A 22,017-nucleotide genomic window follows, 5' to 3' on the forward strand; every position below is an offset into this window, starting at 1 on the left:
ATCGCTGTAGCGCCTCAGTGAGTTTTTTCTTCCACTTTAACACAAGTCGTGGCATGAGAAAACATGCATTAACAACAGAAGTTATGTTGAAAGATACATCACAAAATACCTAAATGAATTATGACTCATGTAATTGCTTTATCAGTGTTTCAACCGTGGAAAGATGTCAATAAAACAGCTTGTGCAAATGCAACTTAACATTGTATTTATCTCAGGAAAGTTATCAAATGTTCACAGTTCATTAGTTAGCTATAAAAACCCTAAAGAGGAGCTGATTTACTTTTATTTATTTATGTATGCTTGAATAAATTTGTCACGTGTTTATGAAAACTACCTTAAGTTGTATACAAACATTTACATTTTTATTTAAGTGTTATTATTATACCTGAAAATAAAAGTTAAAATTAACAACAAAGCCCAAACTTTCATATTCAACTGCTAATATTATAGTAATGTACCAAATGAGAGGGTTTCCCTGTTTTTAGTTAACAGTATTATTTAGGAGAGATTTTTTTCATTAAGAAAATATCAAACTACTCGTCAGATATCGGTGCATCTCTTACAATTCTAGTCTGATGTGCTGTGTGTTTCAGAGTGAAGCACGGCACGGTGTTCATTTACATCTCGGTTCGCTGTAAATGCTACTTCACACACACTCCATCTCTGCAAGTGCAGTGAGTTGTGTTGCTTATAATATGCATTTGAAAACGCAACATGTGCCAACAAACTTGTAATGAGAATAATTTTTTAATTAATTTTCAATAAATGAGAAGCATAAGGTCTCCCGCCAAAATAAAAGCTCTATGGTTTAACGATTAAAAAATGAAGACAGTCATAAATATTAGTACAGTAATCTTAGTTGTAAAAAAATATATTAATACGGTTTTATTTTACAGTACAATAGTACTACAACTATTAAACAACTGAACTATAGTATTGATAGTATAGTATAGTATACAGTGTTGTGCCTGAACGCGTTCATGAAGTGAACGTGAACTGAACGTACTGTATTAATGCCTGATGGACGTTACTGGGAACTCGTTCATTCTGGTGTCTGTGAACGGCAGCTCTCTCAGTTTAACTTCGTTCAAAAGAGTGCCAGATTTCTATAGAGCCTAAAACCCGGATAAAACACACCGTAAACAGGCCTTAATATGAAGCGGAAAAACACCCAATCTGGCAACACCAGCAGTGTCGCACCGCCGCATGCGTCATCAACACAAAAGGCAGCAAAGCCGTCGTATGATCATTTAAACAAGTTTTATTACAAGGTCGTGAGGATGGGAAAAATCTTGCATTTCTGTGCAAACTTTCCCCGCCGATAAAATCACTGCTGTCTGTGGTTCTACGTATATGGGCTGTGGCAATAATTTGGAAAAATAATACCTTGCAGCAACATATGGAAAAAAGAACTATGAACTAGTTCAAAATTTGAAAGTATGAACTATGAACTGAACTAGTTCATTTTAAAATTTGTGAACTGAACTTTCATGTAGAAAGTGAACTTTCACAACACTGATAGTATATAGTTTAGTTTTAGTATTAGTAGTAATTGCCTGTTTTGAAATGAAATAATAGTTTCATGGCCGACCCAAAACACATTTTTATTTACATGCCTTCAGTCAACTCATCAAGTGCAGAAAGCCGTGTGCGACTGTCGATTACAGAGGCTGAACATTGTGTTTTTGTGAGTTAATGTTCAGAAGGTGACCCAGGTTAACATGAGCAGTTGTGTTTGCCGCCTGTTCAATTAAGTAAAAAATATTAATTTTGGTTTAGTCACACTATTCTGTCATAACTGATTAGCATGCCTACTTGTGCATGTTTTATTGTGGCACATTAAAATCATGCAGAAGTGCTAAAAAAAAAAAAAAGTAAAAAAAAAAGTGTTGAGCCCCGAATGCAACAGTGCATTTAACCAAGCAAGCTTGTTTAGCGATAATGTTCACACACTTATATAAAGATTATTTCAGGCTTGACTAGCATAATGTTCTGCTAGTGAATACATAACAGCAGGGGCTCAGTCAGTGTGGCTGAATATATCCCATTACATAATGTCTCCATCCATAATTTAGAGATTAAAGCCGTGAGAGCCACAGGAAAACAGGGAACGTCTCTGTCAGATGAACTCATATTCCTGCTGTGTAATGTAATCTATGTCAGGTGACTCACTAGGACTCCACATCCAGCACTTACTATCCTCATTTCTCTGGGATTTATCAGTAAAAATGATTTTACCTTGGCTGACTCTTCCAAGTCCCTTTGGTTGAGCAGGGCATGATTGATCCTGAACACGATCCAGTCAAAAAGAGCGCTGTAGAGAGACTTAGCCATGGAGTCCCGCACCGTTCCAGCCTGAGAGAGAGAGAGAAATGGCAATTTGATTTAATTATCACGACTTTTTTAACCTACGTTGTTAAATCTATTATACTTTAGCAACATTTGTGAGCTGTAAATGTTTGTTTAAGGTGGGACTACTATTAAAAGTGGATCGACAGTATTTGTTTATGCTAACTTGTCTTAGCAAATGAAAGATTCGGCTGTTTAATGCTCAATATTGTGAGACAGCCGCCCACAATTCAATCTTCTGTAACAGAGCTACAGCTAAACACAAGACTGATCTAAAACTAGTACAGATAATCATAAATAGTTGCATATTGTGTGCCACTCAAATCACGAGACAGGGGAGGATCGTGAAACTAGTCTAATGATTTATTAGGAAACTTAATGCCAAATAAATAAGACAGAATATTCCATAATCATCACAATATTCACTAGGGATGCACCGATATTAAAAAAAATGTGGCCGATACCGATAATTCTTTACAACTGATAACCGATATATTGGTCATTTTTTTTACATTTTTTATATAATTTTTAAAAGCCTGATTGCAAAAACAAAAGTCTCACCATTAAATGTCCCAAGCACACAACGATAATGTTCTCATTATACTTTAATGTAGCCTATATGACAGACTCGCAGCAGACTTAACTTTATTTTCCTTTTTTGAAGTGATTTCAATCATAATTTAAGCAATTCAAAACGATCATGGTGAACGATGCGCATATGAAGTGTCTCACTCCAATAATAATCCATTATTTATCGGCTTTAATATATTGCCCAGATGTTCTTATCAGACCGATATCGATTACATTATAAATGAACTGCCGATATGGTGGCTGATATATCGTGCAACCCTAATATTCACAATGTTGGTTAATTTAATATCGCCAGCAAAGTCATAGCACATATATCTGGAACATACAATATATCGCCCAGTTCTAGTTGGAGAGGGAGAAAACTGTTATTTGTGGTATTATAAATGACTTAACAACTCTATATTTGCCAGGTTTTTAAAGTTTAAATCTGTAAGCATGTGCAGTTAAAGGGATTTATTAAGTTGTTTGTGAACCTCTGATTTTAATAAAACAGCTGGTCAGTTCAATATTTAAAGATGACAGGAGAACAGAGTCCTAATGCTGGAAAAAGCTCTGAAAACCTCATGGCCGTTTCTCATTATGATGATCGAGCATGACGAAGCCCCTGAGGAACACATTACTTCAGTGAGGGGGCGAAATGAAGGAAATCAAAAATGTGACATTTTTAAATGTTAAAAATTAACATAATTATGTCCAGTCAGCTCATTCTCTCACATTTGTCTTTAACAATGACACGCAACAATGGGTTACAAATTGTTTCTTTAGACATTCTACTATCTATAAGTAACTTTGCAACTAGGGTTGGGTGATATGACCAAAATCTTATTTCAAGATATGATGCATTTTATTTCACGATAAGCATATGCATCACAATACAGCTAATTTGTGTTATTTTATCTAATTTGTGTTATTAAAAGGAAAAGAAAATAGAAGCAGATTACAAACAATAGGTCAAATTCAATATAACAAAAATATGAATTAAACAAATAAAGCTTTCAGGTACAATTTAACATAGTTGGAATTTGTACAGAAACGTAATAATCAAATGTAAAAAAAAAATATATTGCATAGTCTCTACAGTACGAATTAAATGTATTCTTATTAAAACCTAAAAAAGTTATTCAGACAAGAGCAGTAAATTTTTTTTCTCTTTTGTTTGATTCACATTAATGACACAGAGCAGCAGGTTTATTAGGCTACTGTCACTTTAAGACCAAACGCACAGATCCATTATACTGATACACATCCGGTTTACTGTTTACTTTAACTTGAGACATAACCGCCTGTGTTTACATGAATACATACATTATTACGTGAGTATTCAACCATTCAAGCGCAATAAGAAGTGAAAGAGAAGAAACTCTGCTTTCTATGTTCACACTTACGCTGTGTGTCAGTCAGCGCGAGACTGCATTGAGGTCTTTATCACTGCTTATTGCGCTTAACAATAACACTTTTTATCATCGAGCATGTCCTAAATTAACGATGGCCTTCTGAGAGAGGCAGCTTTCAGTTTGAGCACTGCACACAGTTACTTTTCAGGATATATTGCTCTTATAACTCCTTTTAACATCAAGCACGTCCCACACTTTATATTCTCATTCATGCATTTCATCACTCTGATGTGTTAATATAGCTATTTATTTACTTTCTGCTATATACACACATTTTATAGCGTGGTTACGATATATATCGTCATACCGCCCAGCGCTATTTGCAACTCCATGTCAACTAGCAGTCATTAGAGTATCAGTATACTGTCCGCTTTATATCTGCTAACACTTTATTTTGATGCTCACCAACAGACATTCAACTGACTATAAGTAACTTCTATGCAGAGTTGGGTATAACGCGTTACAAAGTAACTTGAAGTTTTCTTGTAGTTTTAATAGGTTTTCAAAGTAACTTGAAAGTAAAGTATTTAGTAATCTGATTACTTTTTACATGCAGTAATCAATAATGTAGTCACATTACAATTTTAAAGTAGTAACTTGTAGTGGATTACTTTTTTAGAGTAACTTACCCAACACTGCTCATATGTCTTATTGACATGTAGCTGCAAAGTTAGTAAAATCATGTCTAAATCATCGAAATAAAGTGTTACCCAAAAATGTGATTAATCTGCAAAATGTTTCTTGTAACATTTGTCGATAATTACAGTAACAAAGACTTTTTGCCTGACTTTTAACAACTCTTAGTTAGGGGTGTGCCGGTTTCAGAATTGGTGATCAAATGTGACGGTTCGTAACATAACCGTCGTCGGGGGGGTTATTATAGGACAACTTAGTTTGAATAAAGGAGCAGACACTGATCTACTTGCTCTACGTTTATTTAAAATGAACAGCAAGACGACTAGAAGTGAATGTGCTTTCCATTGAATTAATCACACACAGTAAACAAATCCTTAACAAAAAAAAAAACTTTACAATGAACGTGCTTTGTTTTAAATAAATCACACACAGTAAACAAAACCTTAACAAAAAAATCTTTGCAATGAACTGCAATTTAGACGCGCAAGGGTGCCGGTGCGGTGAGACGTACATGCTCGGGCAGATTCGGCTTGAAGTGGTTCATCCTCGGATGCGGCGCCGCGCGCGCTGTTACAAAAAAAAGCTGTGCACACAGCAATGCGAAATGGGGTCTTGCCGGTCTTGCGCACCCAACGCGCCATTTCTGGCGCGCACACCTACGCGCTCATGCAGACCATAGACAGTAAAAGAAACGAACGCGTCGAGTATAAACAAGGCTTTACTCCGTGTCAGCGCGCGCTCTGATCGGTAAAGGGGCACAGACCTCTCCCGAATCATCTCCAGCAGTAGCAGAAGCACCACCACTAACTCCGCCTCCGTTTCCCTCGTACGCTGATATTAGTATTTATACATGAGCATATGAAGATAAATAAATGATTAATTGCTGTCGATATTCCGAATAAGGTGACCCCATATTTTGGGTCTGTTTAATGCTTTTAAATGACCATGTTAAAGCCTGTTTTCTGCTTACCTCAGCCAGTTTGTACGGGACGATCAGCTTCTCGCCCACGGTCACCGTCTTTCGTGTTGTCAGAGCCTCAAACAGCATTTCCTCCTTGACCTGTCATGATGCAAGACAAGTTTCTCATTTTAACTCTTCAGACACAAGTACAAAATAGATATCTAGATATAATAGACATCTTTTTGATGTATGATTTATGGGTCAGCTCAAAAGATTTGGATGCATTCATTCGTACTGTACTTCCTTCAGCAATAAAACAAATGGATCACACACTACAGCTTTAATACAAGCCAGTGTTTAGTTGCATAGATGGACAAGGAGCAAAACATTACAAGCACCGAGCAGCACTAATGGCCGTGAGAAAGATTTCTTTTCAATTGTTGACTTTGGGGCCTGCAATGTTGAATTGTCCTTTAAACATCCGGTAGCACTCAGCAATATTGGCTTTTGAGGTCTCTTAAGACTGTAATGTACCATGGCATCCAGCTCTATACTGTAACATTAATAATACAGAAAATAAAAACAATACAGCTATAATAATAATAATGACCCAGGAAATAAACACATATAACAACTGTTACGAATCAAAGTCTGCACACACAATGCCATGGACAATCAGGTGACCTCAACACAGGCCAACACTCGCTCATTCGCATATAAAAGGGCCGATATGAACCCAGCGGTGAACTGGGAAAAACATGCGGCTGGTTTATGCACACTGGGAAGGATGTCATCTAATATAGTGATTATATAAACTCGTTGAGTCATTCAACTGTAATCGTGAACAGATGTGTAAGGGCTCAAAGATTTGGACTGGGCTCATCTGAATATATTATAATGATTTCGAGGTGCAAGCCCCCCCCCCCCCCCCCCCCCCCCCCCCACACACACACGCTTTGATCACATTATCGGGCCACACGAGGTCCTGGTATAGAGAGGTATGTGCACTGCATACATTATGTGTCGAGTTCAAAGGCTCTGAAATCACATCCTATATCCTGTTGGCCCACATTCAGGAACTCCTACTTTGAGAAGGCCTGTTTACTGACCAAATCCTGTGCTAAAGGAACCCAGCCTTCGTCTTTTCCCAAGACACTTGTTCAAATCTCTAGGATTTAAGGACTTAAATCACTTGAATTCATAGGAATGGTTAACCTCACCAGTTTGGCTTTGTTGTTCGGGTTTTTTTTCTATCTCATTTTAATTAGGGGGGACAGTACATATATTTGTGTGTGTGTGTGTGTGTGTGTGTGTGTCTGTGTCTGTGTCTGTGTCTGTGTCTGTGTCTGTGTCTGTGTCTGTGTGTGTGTGTGTGTGTGTGTGTGTGTGTGTGTGTGTGTGTGTCTGTGTTTGTGTGTGTGTTTGTGTGTGTGTGTGTGTTCATTGATATTTAAGAATATGTGCTGATATCCATTTACAGTATACAGCAGTGTACGCTATGTTGCATATATTTGATCCGTATATATGCATAAATTATTTTACTCCCTTCTGTTAATATTGTTTTTACTTTCAATGTTAATCTTGTAGATCTAAATAATTAAAAATAAAAGTACAAAAAAAACCCCACTTGAATTCCAAATATTCACAATTCAATGAAAATCTCATGAGTCAATTTTACAAAAACAGTCTAACCCTGAGTCCAAATTATGTGCCTACTACTATACAGTAAGTGGAGATCTGTGCTTGATCAGAGTAGTGTGGCATAATATTCATAATATTTATAAAACAGAAGGCAAAAAGCATTCAGATGGCTTGCCACTTCCCCCAATACTATGAATTGTGCAATCAATGGACACTTTACTACCCCATGAGGCCTTAGGAGAGGACCTGTGAATATCAGTCAATCGACGAAACTTGTAGTACGTCCATATTTCCGTCATACTATATAAAACATGCTTTGCGACCATTAAAATAGTAAGTTCTTCATTAAATGTAGTGCCTATTTGGACCGTGTGTGATTTCAGATGCAGCTTAAAGTCTCATGTTTTAGCACTGCTCATGCACTCCTCAGATTTGAAAAAGACTCAAAAAATGGGTTTAATCTCATGAATAATGTGGAGAAAAGCTCAGAAACGGATGACGTAAATGCAAACTCTCCAGCAACGACAGCCAATCACCACTCCCCATATACCTCACATTCAGGACTTTGGTTCAACTACACGAAATAGCTCAGAAAAACAACAAAATGACAATATTCCCTTAATATAAACATAATGAGTGCTATTGGTGTTTTCATTGATGTGCAACCTGTTAACATCTCAAAAAATGTGTTTTAGGGTTTAATTTATGAATCAGTTCCATTCACTTCATGATCGGGTGAATAATGACTTCAATTTCAGTCTATTCATCAAGCAAAGCTATTTGTGTGTCTTCAGGAATAATAGTAAATGGTGCTTCTTCATGAAGAGGGACATGCAGGTTCAGAATGACATGACTTGAAGTAAATCAAATGAAAACGCATGTGTTTTGTGGCTGATCCTGTACCTCCAGCAGCTCAGAAACTACAGGCAGAACTTCAGGATTGCAGATGTCGATGGAGTCATCCCGGTAGATCTTCTTCTTGTATCGAATATTCCCTAAATGAAGGATCGCTGACAGCAGAGAGAAAATCCTGCAAGGAAAAAAAAAAACATCAGATGTGAGTGAGAGATGCAAAATGGGTAGTTGACAAATAGAGTGTTTTCATACCTTTTTCATCATTTTTTTTTTTAGTTCACATAAGTAGTCAAAATAGACAAATTATTTTTAAACCAGTGGTTCTTAAACTTCCAAGGGTGCCTCAAGATAACTTAAATTATTTAAAATAAGACAAAAACAAGCATGAAAATAAGCTGATCATTTGGTTATTTATATATTGAATACATATTTCTAGTTAAGCTAAGCTCTAAAATATTTTAGAAACTGTGAGTGAATATTGTGTTGTTGACAATGAAGTTTGAAATCCACTATTTTAACCCTCTGGACCTCTTGACAGAAGCCTTGAAATATAACTTTTTTTCTCCCAGGAAAATCAATGTAATATATTTTTGTTTAATAATATTTTTTTATTAGATATTTAGTATTTTATGATACTATGCGATATTTATACATTTTTTTATGAGCTATTAGAATTACAATATACATTTATTTTATTTTTTATTTTATTTATTTATTTGCCAGCTGGAGGCATTAAAGACTAAAAACTTGTGTAATGTCGTGTAACCACATGTATAGCTCCCTATATACATATACACACATATATTATCTATCTATCTATCTATCTATCTATCTATCTATCTATCTATCGAGAGAGGGAGGGAGGGAGGGAGGGAGAGAGAGAGAGAGAGAGAGAGAGAGAGAGAGAGAGAGAGAGAGAGAGAGAGAGAGAGAGAGAGAGAGAGAGAGAGAGAGAGAGAGAGAGAGAGAGAGAGAGAGAGAGAGAGAGAGAGAGAGAGAGAGAGAGAGAGAGAGAGAGAGAGAGAGAGAGAGAGAGAGAGAGAGAGAGAGAGAAGAGAGAGAGAGAGAGAGAGTTCTGGATTCCTGTTTTTTTTTTAAGACATAATAATTATTTATATATAGACATTCTCAAGGACTACTTTTTCTCAAGGTTTACATTTTTTTGTTAGAAAAGTATCAGGTTTTGCATTATGATTACAATCAAACATTAACATTTCGTTAGAAAGGGAACACATGGAAAGCATTTTTGTTACTCAGTATTTGATCATTTAAAAAATCTAACAAAACATGTTGTTGTTTTTTTTAACCCTTTGATATTTCCAAATCATGTCAATGCTTTTTTTTGTGTGTGTGTTCACATAACTGATGCGACAAAAGTCACCAAGCGTCATCCCATTCTGATGAAGTAAACAAATTAAAAACATAACATTTCCCGAAGAGGCCAAGAGAGTCTAAAGCTTTAGCTTACCCCCAAAATGAAAACTGTCATAATTTACACAACTGATATGCTATTCTCTCTCTCTCTCTCTCTCTCTCTCTCTGGTCAGTCATTTCCACACAATGAATGGAGACTGAAGCTTTCAAGCTTTAAAGACAACACAAAAGCATCATATATATTAAATTAGTCCACATATCCTTTTTATAACCGTATAACCAGTTCTTCTAAGACTACAGTATATGATATCGGTTGTGATGAACAGCCAAAAATGTAAGTTATTTACTGAAAATCTACAGTAATTTAACCATTGTGTTTAAAACCACTTCCTTCATGCACATTCTTGAGTTTGTGTGAGATGTCAAGATTTGAAAAAGGCCAAATACAAGGACAAAATTGCATTTTTTGTTTAAACTACTGGCTTAAGAGAATAAATATTTAATGCATGCTCATAACTAATGAAGTTAGTTTGCATGATCGCATGCAAAGTTTGTGTTAGTTGACGAGTTTTGGACAAACTCACTGTTTCCGTGTGACGGGAAGGAATCCCACCATCTCCATAGCCAGCTGTAAGCGCTCAAAGTCGTGCTTGAGATCCTCCCCTTCAACTGTGAAGCAATCCTGCTGGTGTCAACAAGAGACAGAAAGGTTACCAGCACTTCAAGCAATTAAACACCACAGTCTGAGGATTGTTCATGGGTGGTTTGCCATGCAATCATTTTATTTCATTACTCTGTTCAAAAACCTGATGCGCTATTGATGTTTCCTAAATGCTACAGCACATCACCACACAATAAGCTAATAGCATGTTGCATTTCAAGCTGCTCGAATGCATTCAAACACAAATATGGACAGTAGAGCTGCTTTTTGGGCGCGCGTGTGCTGCCAGCGTTTGGTTGATTGACTTAAAGCACCATGTCATTATGAAGTTTGGTCAAAAACGCAAGAGTTGTCACATTTTTCTGGTTGAAAATGAAGGCGCTGGTGAATGTTAGCATATGCATGTTCTGCCCATGCAGTGGAAAATACAGAGCGATTTGCCTTTTACACACACATTGGGAATCTGGCAAACCAGTTATGGTAAAAAAGAAAAGTAACAATTTATGACTAGATTTATTCCTTCAGACGGACCTGAACACGAGGACGGTTTCTGAGTTTCCAGTGAAGAACTTTCTCAATAGAGTTAGAAACATACACGTTACATTGTGACCATATTGGCATTGGCTAAAATTACAGAAAATAATATTGATGACAATAAAAGGTAGCAGATCACATCAGAGCAGATCCAAAAGTTGTATTATTTTATTGATGTTTGATTTTACTTTAATCACAGATTTTACATTTTAGCTGGTAAAAATTTAGATTTTTGCTATTAAAAACAAACAAACAAAAATAACGTTAATGCATTTATTCACTTACATTATATTTATATCAGCCATCATATCGTTTATCAGTCATATCTACACAAGACCATTTTTTACATTACTTAAATAAATGTACTATTGTACATAATAATGTTTTGATGCCTTCTGTTCATTATAGGCAGAACAGCCTAGATTTATAATACAATCATATTGATTATCAGCAATTAAAAAGAAATATTATTATACTTGTACTTAACATTAATACTGTATTAGACAAAACAGAATTCAATTTACAAATTTGTTTTAAAAGTGTAGATTGGAGAATGTCAGTATTGATGGAAAGACTTTAGATAAGAGAACACATATTCAATATTAACTAGGAGTTTTCCCTCAATAAACTCATAATTCCTGCTTATTAATAGTTAGTAAGGAAGTTGTTAAGTTTAGGATTAAGGGATGTAGAATACGGCAATGCAGAAAAACGCATTCATTTGTGCTTTATAAGTAGTGATCGACCGATGTATCGGTTTCCCGATATTTTTCCCGATATTTAAGCATTTTCCCATAATCGGGTATCGGTTTTGTAATATCGGATTTGCCGATAAACGCCGCCATCTTGTGGCCGTTTTGAAAATCCCGCCATTGCAGCCCGCGTCTGAGGAGATCAGTCAACAACAACTCTGTGCACACGTAAAGTATATGCTCTACTTGCTTTGCTTTAATCATTCAACTTTATTTAACATAACACGCATGCAGAAATGAGGTTTGAGACATAAATGCCTGATATAGTTTATGCAGCTTGGTCCTAAAAAATTCAGACGAACTCATGGAGTCACGTAGCCTTATCCGTCATCTCCTGCCCCAATAAAGACGTAACTTCACATGAATTAAATAAAACAGACATGAATGAGGGCATGTTGAAAATAAAAGCACTGAATTTAATTCTCTATCTGTTGTATTTGCTCACCATTAGTCTCGAAAAAAAGTTTGTTCATATTGCTGAGCACTCACTGGGATGATGATCAGGAATGCTCAAGCACGGCCACTGAATGAAACTTTTGACAAGATTATCTTGTTTAAACAACCTAGATTATATTATCATTTACTACATAGCAATTATTTCGCTAATACACATCTAAATATACCGCTTTGTGGAAATTAATTATTTATTATCTGCACGAACGATCGCGGTTGAGTAGCCTATAGTTCTGTGTAAATGCAAAGATAAACAGCACTTTGTCATAAAGCATTTCATGATCTAGACCTACAAAAATATTATTAATAATTAATAACATACTAGTTGGAAAATGCAATGATGTATATGCTGTTTTGTCTGTTACTTTCCTGACAATGTTATATTCCAGCTAATATTATGCAGTGAATTACTATTACCCAGTGAATTATTCCTCACTCTTAGTTTAAACCTATTAAACGGCACATAAACCTTCTAAAACTGTTTAAAATGAATTACATTTCTGCAAAGGTGATATGACTCCCCTGTCAATTATTTTCTCCATATGAAAACATTAGACTTTTAACATTTATTTTGCCTATTGTTAACGTTGTTGCTGCGGATGCTTATAAATTATATGTATAATTTAGATATAAATTATATAATGTAATAATATAAAAGTTTTTATTGTAATTTGATTTATTTACCATTTATGAAAACAAACGAAGCAGGCTTACAGAGCAGAATGCTGAAAGTTTTCTACACTACAACTAGTTCTGCTTAACTGGGAGCATTCAGTTACACTACTAAAATAGCTACTAAAATTCATGTAATTTAGATTTTTTTGCCCCAGTATGTTAAAATAATTTTGTGCTTTATTTTTTACCTCATCAAAGCTTTTATTTTTAAACAAAGGCACTTTATTTTTTGGACTCAGACCCCTCTATTTATTTGTGTATAAATATAAAGTTTTATATTTATATATTATATAGGAGGGAGTGATTATATTATATATTATATATATATATATATATATATATATATATTATAGGAAGGAGTGATTGTTATAAATAAAATGGTTTGTTGAGTTCATTTGTGTTGTAATAATTGTGTCAAAAACAGAAGTATAACAGTAAATAAATATCGGTTATCGGGAACATAAACATGCAAATAATCGGTATCGGTTATAAAAAAAATCAATATCGGTCGATCACTATTTAGAAGTACTAATAAACAGCCAATGTCATAGTAATATGCATGCTAATAAACTAAACATGATCTAAAGTGTTACCATATGGATTCATAATATCAGCTGTCATTTTTATATTGCTCTTTCACTATAGTCGTGCAAAGTGTTGCGAGGGAGATTTCTGTCTTCCACATGCTCGGCTCCAGCACAGTCACACACACACACTCACACACACACACACACTTAATGAGACGGTGTCTCCTTCATCGCTCGCTTCATTACTGATGCCAAAATTATAGCATACCAGAGCACTGGAAAGGCAAACACTGCTGAAACTCTGTAACCTTTACGGTTTAAAACAAATCCTGCCTATTTGTTTTCTCTCATTCACATTTGCAGGGTACTAGGGGAAAAAAAGCTTTTTCTCATGTTAAATGTTGTAAGACTTCTCAACCAAAACAGATTATATTATGCTCTCAATCACATTTCCAGGGTAGGGAATGTTTTTCTCATGTTAAATGTTGTAAGACTTCTCAACCAAAACAGAAGCAAAATGACATGTGCTGTGGGTTGACGCAAATTGACTAAATAGTTTTGCAAGTTTCTTGTTCTAGTTACACATTATGATCACTTACCTTCTGATTGCTGTTTATTTGAGCAGCCGCTCATGGTAACGTGCATTGTGAATTGAAAGACGGCACAAGAAGTCCAAAACCAGCATGAAAAGCAGGGGTCTCAAACTCAAATGACCTGGGGGCCACTAGCCAGATACACCGTTACAACCAATGTGTGTTCAAGGGTATGTGTTCACACTTGAAGAATAGAGGTGCGTCACCGCAACTGCGTTTATTATAACAGGAGCAATCTAGTGTTGTTGTGCTTTCAGGGGCCATATCCAGGGAGCAACAGTTTGAGACCCTTGATAGAGAGCATGAAGACACCGCAGCAACAATCAGGGAATACATCCAGCAAACATACAGCACACTCATGTTGATTTGGTCATTGATTTGTGTGTGTTAAAGAGTGTTACAGTTGATCTCAGACCGCTGGAATCTTTTTCCAATGGCATGAAAAAACTGTTTACAGCATTAATCACAGTCAGATCTCTACAGTCAAATGTCAGAAATGCATTGGGGAGCAGGAAATAGAAATATTAAAAAAGGTCAATTTAAATGTTTTTTAATTTCATCCACAAATGCTGTCATTTACTATAGACAAAGTTTTAATCCATCCCTTAACTTTGTGAAGACAAACGGAAAACGTGTGCATTAATGCACTTGATGGTTCGAAGGAAGTCGATGGGGTTAAAAAGAAATTAAAGCGAATAATTTAGAACTTTGACATGCAATCTTCACTATAAAAATATTTGATATTTGATTAGTGAAGTTGCCTAACCTGCCCATTCATGGTAGAACCACTATAAAGGTAGAGTAGAGTTGTAAACGGTGCTTTAGGAAAAATGACAGAGATATTCTTATTTAAGGAGGAAATGGAAACGTGTTTATAATCATCTGTTGAGCACTCGCCCACAGGCTTCAAATGTAAGGTGTAATTACTATACTATAGAACTGACGGAGCTAGAAATAGTGTTGTATAAAGTACCAGTACTTCTGTGGTACACGACAAACACGCGTTTGACATCTGTGAATTATAGATCTGTGCATTAAGTTTTGGAGTGTAAATGCAGACTAATACACCGACCACTAATGTGATGTGTTTAATTGTTCTTCATTTTACACCTTTTTTTAAAACAATTTACCATTTCAAATGGCTTTGATAGCTACATGCTGTTTTAATGTATTCGTTTTTAATTTCAAAAAGTTCTTGCAATGGTACCAAAATTGGTACAGAGAACCAATGAAATGAACTGGAATTTGGCACAGATTCAATGAAATGTCAAAACAACGCCAGTATTTAAAGCCTTGAATCAGTTCTCTTTACCTACGATCTCAAGTTTACATTTGTAACTCCCTCCCAATGCAAATAAATCATGTTTGTACTGTTGCTTATCTCTCTTATCCAATCGTCTGCAGTGTTTACTTGCCAATAGAGATCTGACCGAGTCGCCCAGAGTTCAGACTATTAATAGAAGCAGAAGAATTGCATGACGCCAGATCAGGGAACACCTCAAAAACACAATGACCAAACAAAATTACCAGCCTAAGAGAAAGCCAGAGAGATGCAGTGAGCACAGCAATTACATCCCGAGCCACACACACACACGCACCGAGGATGGGAGTGGTGTGTTGTGTGAAGGGAAAGCTATGGAAAGTGATTTGTGGAGCCAGGGACTCGTCTCTGTACAGCAACGACACACTATTTTAATACTGACCGGTTCGTTCTCATAGTAATTTTCCCAGTGCAGTCTTTGAGGTTTCTTTGTCATCTGGAAGTAAGGTAAATGGGATTAGAGCGACATTCCACACAATGCCTGCTAAACGCATGCTGTTTTTAAGGTGGAAGAACAAAAGAATTATGGAATATAGACACATGCTAGTTTAGAAAGACACAGGCTATGTTCAGACTGGAATACTGCCAAAATACTCATACTATTTCTTCAGTATGCGCACAATATTACATGCAATACCAAAATTAACCTAACTTATTATGTGACTGGACTTGCAAAACGGTCTATTTTAAATTGTTTATTTTAGAGATGATAGCAGTCACATGACCTCACTGTTGCATTTTTAACTCAATGCTATGGTTTGAAATGTTTATTGTTGCCGACTACAAACTGTTTCACATAGTCTACAATAAAAAATAAAAAAAAGAGTTGGTTTATTTGTCACACTTCAGTTTAGGGTCCAATTCTCACTATTAACTATGACTTTTGCCTCATTAAACTACTAATTACTGCTTATTAATAGTTAGTAAGGTAGTTGTTAAGTTTAGGATTAAGGGATGTAGAATATGGTAATGCAGAATAACGCATTGATATGTGCTTTATTAATGTGGTTACACTTTTTTCAAAGGTGTCATTGTTACAGTGTAATTATATATTTAAGTACTGAGTAATATTAAGCGACTACATGTACTTACTATAGGGTTATGGTAGGATTAGGGTTTGGTTGAGGATTAGTTACATGTCATTATGCATCATTTACTGTTATTACTATGGTAAGTACATGTAACATATGTAACAAGGACACAGTAAAGTAAAGTGTTAGCTAAACAGCTAATATGCATGACAATAAGCAACCAAGTTAATAGTGAGAATTAGACCCTAAACTAGTGTTACCGTTTTATTAAATACTGAAGAGTATCGAGTAAGCATTATGCTAGTATTCCATTCTGACAAGTCAAAGATATAAAATGACATGTACAACAGATGGATTATGACAAAAGATGGCACACACTGAGGTGAAGAAACAATTTATATGAAGATTAGATTCATTTTTACACCATGGAGAAATTATTTACATTCATAACGATTTATAAAATTAAAGAATTTTTTGATTCATAAAGAGTCGGGTTAACTTTACAATCAGATTGAATGTGTAAACATTAGTTAATTTAATAGCTAACATGAAACAACAATGAACAATGAGGCATTTATGAATCTTAGTTAGTTAATGTTTATTTTTATATAATCTCATATGCAGTTCAAATAATTTATATTTATAAATTAAATTAATAAATGCTGTAAAACGGTTACTTCATAATATCTAATGCATTAATAACATTGAACCTTATTGTTAAGCTTTACCGAGAATCTAAAAACATTTAGTATTTGCTCTTGCATAACCAGTTTTCAAAACGTTTCGGCCGTTAGCAAAGCAAAATAACTGGCTAGATTGAATCTGATAGTCAAAACCTGGCATAGATTTCTGTGGAAGTTTTTTCTAAGTGAATTCTCCAAATTTTTTGAGACCTTAAGGCATTAGAGACGGAAGTTAAGAAAGAGCCATTATAATGGTATTTGAGAAAAATGGCAAGAATTCACACCACTAAAGTTTCTTCTTTATTAAGTTTGTCAGTTCACTGGAGCTTTTGAGATTCCCATATAGTTCTAAGGAACAGATTATCTTGATATTCTTTCTGTTGAAGACGACAGAGACAAAGACTCTTCTGTGACTGTCATATGCGGGTCAAATCTTTCAACAACAGACTAGAAGATTTGATATTTTTAGTTCCGATGCTTTAATTAGTGCGATGTGAAAGCTATCCAATCAGAACGGAGCTTGCTGTTTTGAGAAAGCTCTTTTTTTAGAACATGATACACAAAAACGCAGACCAATTAGACTAATGAAATTATACTGTACACATTCAACAACACATGCAATGGTATTATTCCTGAACATTTAACAGAATTATCTCCACCCAAAAGTGAATATTCTCTCATTATTTATTCACTCTCGTGTCATCCCAGATGTATATGACTTTCTTTAGTCTGTGGAAAACAAACAAAGAGAAGGTTTGTTTTCATAAGAATCTCTGAATCCATTTACTGTAATGCAAGTTTTGTTCTTTCAAAGCTGCCGCTTCAAAAACCATACAAAACAAACATGACGGTGATCCATGTGACCCCAGTTGATGAATCAATGTCTTCTGAAGCAAAAAAATAGGCTTGTGTGAAAAAAAAAAAAAAAAGTTTTTATTATAAACCATTGCTTCAAGCCAAAGGTTTCTGAGTTCATGCTTGACGTCAACATCAGCACGTTGTGAAGTAGAGCCGCATGATCAAACATTAAAAGACTGAGATCTTGATTCAAACACACACTTGTTCTTATTCCTAAATGACAGCGATTCGGCTCTGTCTATTGAACCTGTGACAAAGACGATCACAGCGAACATTCAGATCTGCGTTCTGAGCCTGACAGAGCAGTTGTCATGTATAGATATGAAACGGCTTCACAAACAGTCTTTTCAACCACACAGATTCATTATTTCTGTCTCACAATCATTCAAATCATCACAGAAGAACTGGGATAAAAATTTATATTTTGAATATCAACACTGATGTCTACAGTAGTGAACAAAATAGAGCAAATCACCTTTTGAAAGTGACTTGACACATCAAATAAAAATGACAAGTGACAGTTAAAAATCTATTTGCCATTGGCCATTCATTCATTCATTCATTCGATTCATTAGAAAAACAATGATTAATCCAGTAATGAAACTAGTGAAGTCTTCATGAGTGAGTCACTGAATCATTCATGCAACCTGATTAAATATATATATATATATATATATATATATATATATATATATATATATATATATATATATATATATATATATATATATATATTCAAATTAATAGAACATCACATTTTGTCAGAACCTCTAGTAACATGTTATTTTGTTTAGTTGTCTATTCAGAAGTCAGCGTGAACTCATGAACATGCGTTTCAGAAGACATTGATTCATCAACTGGGCTGTATGAATTACCGTCACGTGCAGTTTGTGTGGTTTTTGAAGCGTCAGCTTTAAGAGACCTCTCCACTTTCATTATATGGACTCAGAAACAAATTACTGATCTAAAAATCTCTGTTTGTGTTCCAAAGTCATATACATTTGGGATGACATGAGGGTGAGTAAATTATGAGGGGCGGGGGGGGGTATCCTTTTAACATTTAGACAAAAATACATTTACGCACACACACACAAAAGACTGGACGCCTGCATGCAACAGCTTTTCACATAGAAACAAAACTATGTGGCGTGTGTGTGTGTGTGTGTGTGTGTGTGTGTGTGTGTGTGTGTGTGTGTGTGTGTGTGTGTGTGTGTGTGTGTGTGTGTGTGTGTGTGTGTGTGTGTGTGTGTGTGTGTGTGTGTTATGGAAATGAGGGGCATGTTCGGAGCACAGGCCTGCTTTCTCTGGGTGGATTAGGTTTTAAAGTGTCCCTGTGTGCGAGACCACAGCTGAAAGGAATGAACTGGAATCTGTTTCCTCCATATTCCCCTCTTTCCTGTTTGCCTAGTGTGAGTGAATCCGTCAATAGGCCTCAGAGAACAGCTGCCTGACAAAAACTGACTCTACAAGGGCAAAGCACACAAAAAACTGCGGCCATACAATTATCTCAACAAAGCTTTGTATATATATTTTTTTTGTTTTTTTGTTTTGTGCAACAATGGTCCTGACTAGGGGTGTCACAATATACTAGTATTGATGATAACAGTGATATTTAAAATATTAAATATTGATATCATCACTAAAAATGTGATAATAAGTAAGGGATAATCTATGGCTAATTAAACGATTTTAATGCACAATGTGGAGGAAAATTCCACCCAATGCATAGTGGAGTGCATTGAAATGGTTTATTGCAAAGCTAGCCGTGGATTATTCCTCTTATACCATGGTTATTTGCCAGCATTGAAAAATCAAAGCTGTTATTGGTGTTTGTAGTGCAATATTTGGCCTGAAGGGTAAAAACAACGGTTATTTTCGTCAGTTACAGCTCGTTAGATCTAGCATTCTGCCCGCTTTAAATCAGACAGAGAGATAAAGTAGTGCGTAAGATTACACTTATTTGCATGAATGAATTAAAGCATTTATTTGAATTAACTATCGAAAGAGAGAGAGATGCTTGTGTGAATTACCTGCATCTGTGAGTTGAATTACTTCAGAATAGCGCTGTTACCCCCTCGTTGCCGAGAAATATAATGTACGATTCAGTAGTAAAGCTATTTTATTAATAAAAGTCACGGGGCAGCATTGAAAACAAGTTTCTTAGCTTCCGAAAGTTTCTGTGTATGTGCGCAGTGCGATCTCCGCTAACTGCGTGTGAGTGTGTGTGTGTGTGTGTGTGTGTGTGTGTGTGTGTGTGTGTGTGTGTGTGTGTGTGTGTGTGTGTGTGTGTGTGTGTGTGTGTGTGATAATATAGAACAGTGATTAAACTGACTGGAACTACTTGTGCATTACATGGTTTTAATGCACAAACTTCCAGCCAATCAGAATCGAGTATTCAGACAGACCATGGTATAACGTAAATAATCCAGCAACAGTAACTATCTGACAGAAATTTAAAAAAGGAAACAATTAATTTGACTGCCTTATTTTAAATCATCAATAGATAAATCATGATAATATTGTTATTGTGAATTCTTTCATCTAGTGAACATGACAGTGAAAGCCCTAGTCCTGACACATTAAATCCACTGCATTTTCTCTGAGCAAGCCATTCACTTGGCTCAATGACCCGGTTTACACCTGGTATTAAAGGAGTTACAGTAGAATGTCAGCTGTTATCAAGTATTATAGACTTGTTTATCATAGTACCTTTCTGAAGACTGTAAGACAAAATCCACTTTAACTGTATGTAAAAGAGCAGCATTAACATTCTTTAACATCTCTACTTTTGTGTTCCATGAAAGAAAGTTTATAACAGAATTTAGTTTTTCACTGTACTATTTTACAGTGTCCTTGTTACATGTTACATGTACTTACCATAGTAATAACAGTAAATTATGCATAATTACATGCAACTAACCCTCAACCAAACCCTAACCCTATAGTAAGTACATGTAGTCGCTTAATATTACTCAGTACTTAAATATATATAATTACACTGTAACAATGACACCTTAAAATAAAGTGTAGCCCAAAATTTTCTTTTTACCTTTTTAAAAACCATCCCAGTATATTCAGCCATATATATGGACATCTCCAGGTGTAAACAGGGATCCCTCAAAACACCTTTTAAAATGCTGACTGAGGTACGAGCCTTTGTATACCGTATATCTCTTGCACTAATGTGTCTTGATGCACGGCAAGTCAATGAAGAACCATCTACTCCTGCAATCTGTTTTTTTTTTATTTTCTCAGCTAGGCTTGAAAAGAAAACATTCAACCGATTGGAAAAGCCCACACATGAATGTGCACAAGACTTCACGGGACATCTTCCGTCAACATGCAGTGTCACACTGACAAAGTGATTGGTCATAAAATCAGTGACCCTCCTCTCAACGAAATTCGATCGCAAGTGGTCACAGGAGACGCATGTTACGAGCAGGTGTAAACAGCCCTGTGTCAGCTGACCTCTTGTGATCGCATCTTCTGAGAGGAAGGTTAACAGCAATTGAACAGTGTTGGGGAAAACGCATTACAAGTCACTTGAATGACGTAATCACATAACTTTTCAAGTAACACAAAATATCGCAGTTACTTTTTCAAAAAAAGTAATGCTACTGTGTTTTCCCATTTATTGACTGACAGCTTTCTTGCCCCAATTTTGAGAACAATCGTAAGTGCAGAGGCGTTGTGTGTGAACATGATGTTATTGTAGTTCTAGACTAAATGCATTGACTCGTCTCACTTGCACAAAAGAGATTCAGTACTCCTCAAAATGAAAAAAATGTCAAATGCAAAATCAGACTATGCAAACCTCAAATAAATTTTGAATAAAATTTAAATAAAACAAATATTAGTATGCATTTAATCTCACTTTATTCACCAATGTACTTTATATTGACTACTAAAAATGACTTTATATTTTTACTTTTTATTGGTGAAGTAAGTGTTTGAGCTGCGCCATCTACTGTACACGCATGAATTTGCACTTCCTTCAGTCTGAGGCGTATTATTTAAATGTTGGTGTAAAAGGGCCAAAAATAGCCCTTTTTTGTTATAAAACGCCCAGACCAGGTGAGAAAAAGTAACGCAAAAGTAACGCAATTGTTTTTTAAGGAAGTAAGGCGATATTGTAATGCATTTTATTTTTTCAAACTAACTCTCCCCAACACTGGTTGTAAATGAGGT

General features: G+C 35.5%; 1 protein-coding gene across 14 annotated transcripts in view; it reads right to left on the minus strand.

The window, feature by feature from the left end:
- Positions 1-22,017, minus strand: part of myo9aa (myosin IXAa) — a 169,280-nt gene that overhangs the window by 68,974 nt on the left and 78,289 nt on the right. For 8 of the 14 annotated variants that reach the window (XM_077201620.1, XM_077201616.1, XM_077201614.1 and 5 more), the window contains exons 6-10: positions 15,640-15,693; positions 10,326-10,426; positions 8,416-8,542; positions 5,941-6,030; positions 2,239-2,355 (exon numbers count right to left, since the gene is read on the minus strand). In XM_077201620.1, coding sequence (XP_077057735.1) covers positions 2,239-2,355; positions 5,941-6,030; positions 8,416-8,542; positions 10,326-10,426; positions 15,640-15,693 — 489 coding nt within the window. The remainder of the gene's footprint in view (positions 1-2,238; positions 2,356-5,940; positions 6,031-8,415; positions 8,543-10,325; positions 10,427-15,639; positions 15,694-22,017) is intronic. The other 6 variants (XM_077201623.1, XM_077201615.1, XM_077201621.1 and 3 more) reach the window with 2 other exon arrangements.

The sequence above is a fragment of the Siphateles boraxobius genome, unplaced genomic scaffold (genome assembly GCF_051911475.1).
Source record: "Siphateles boraxobius isolate OS27281-9 unplaced genomic scaffold, OSU_SipBor_1 48, whole genome shotgun sequence".
NCBI classification, from domain to species: domain Eukaryota; kingdom Metazoa; phylum Chordata; class Actinopteri; order Cypriniformes; family Leuciscidae; genus Siphateles; species Siphateles boraxobius.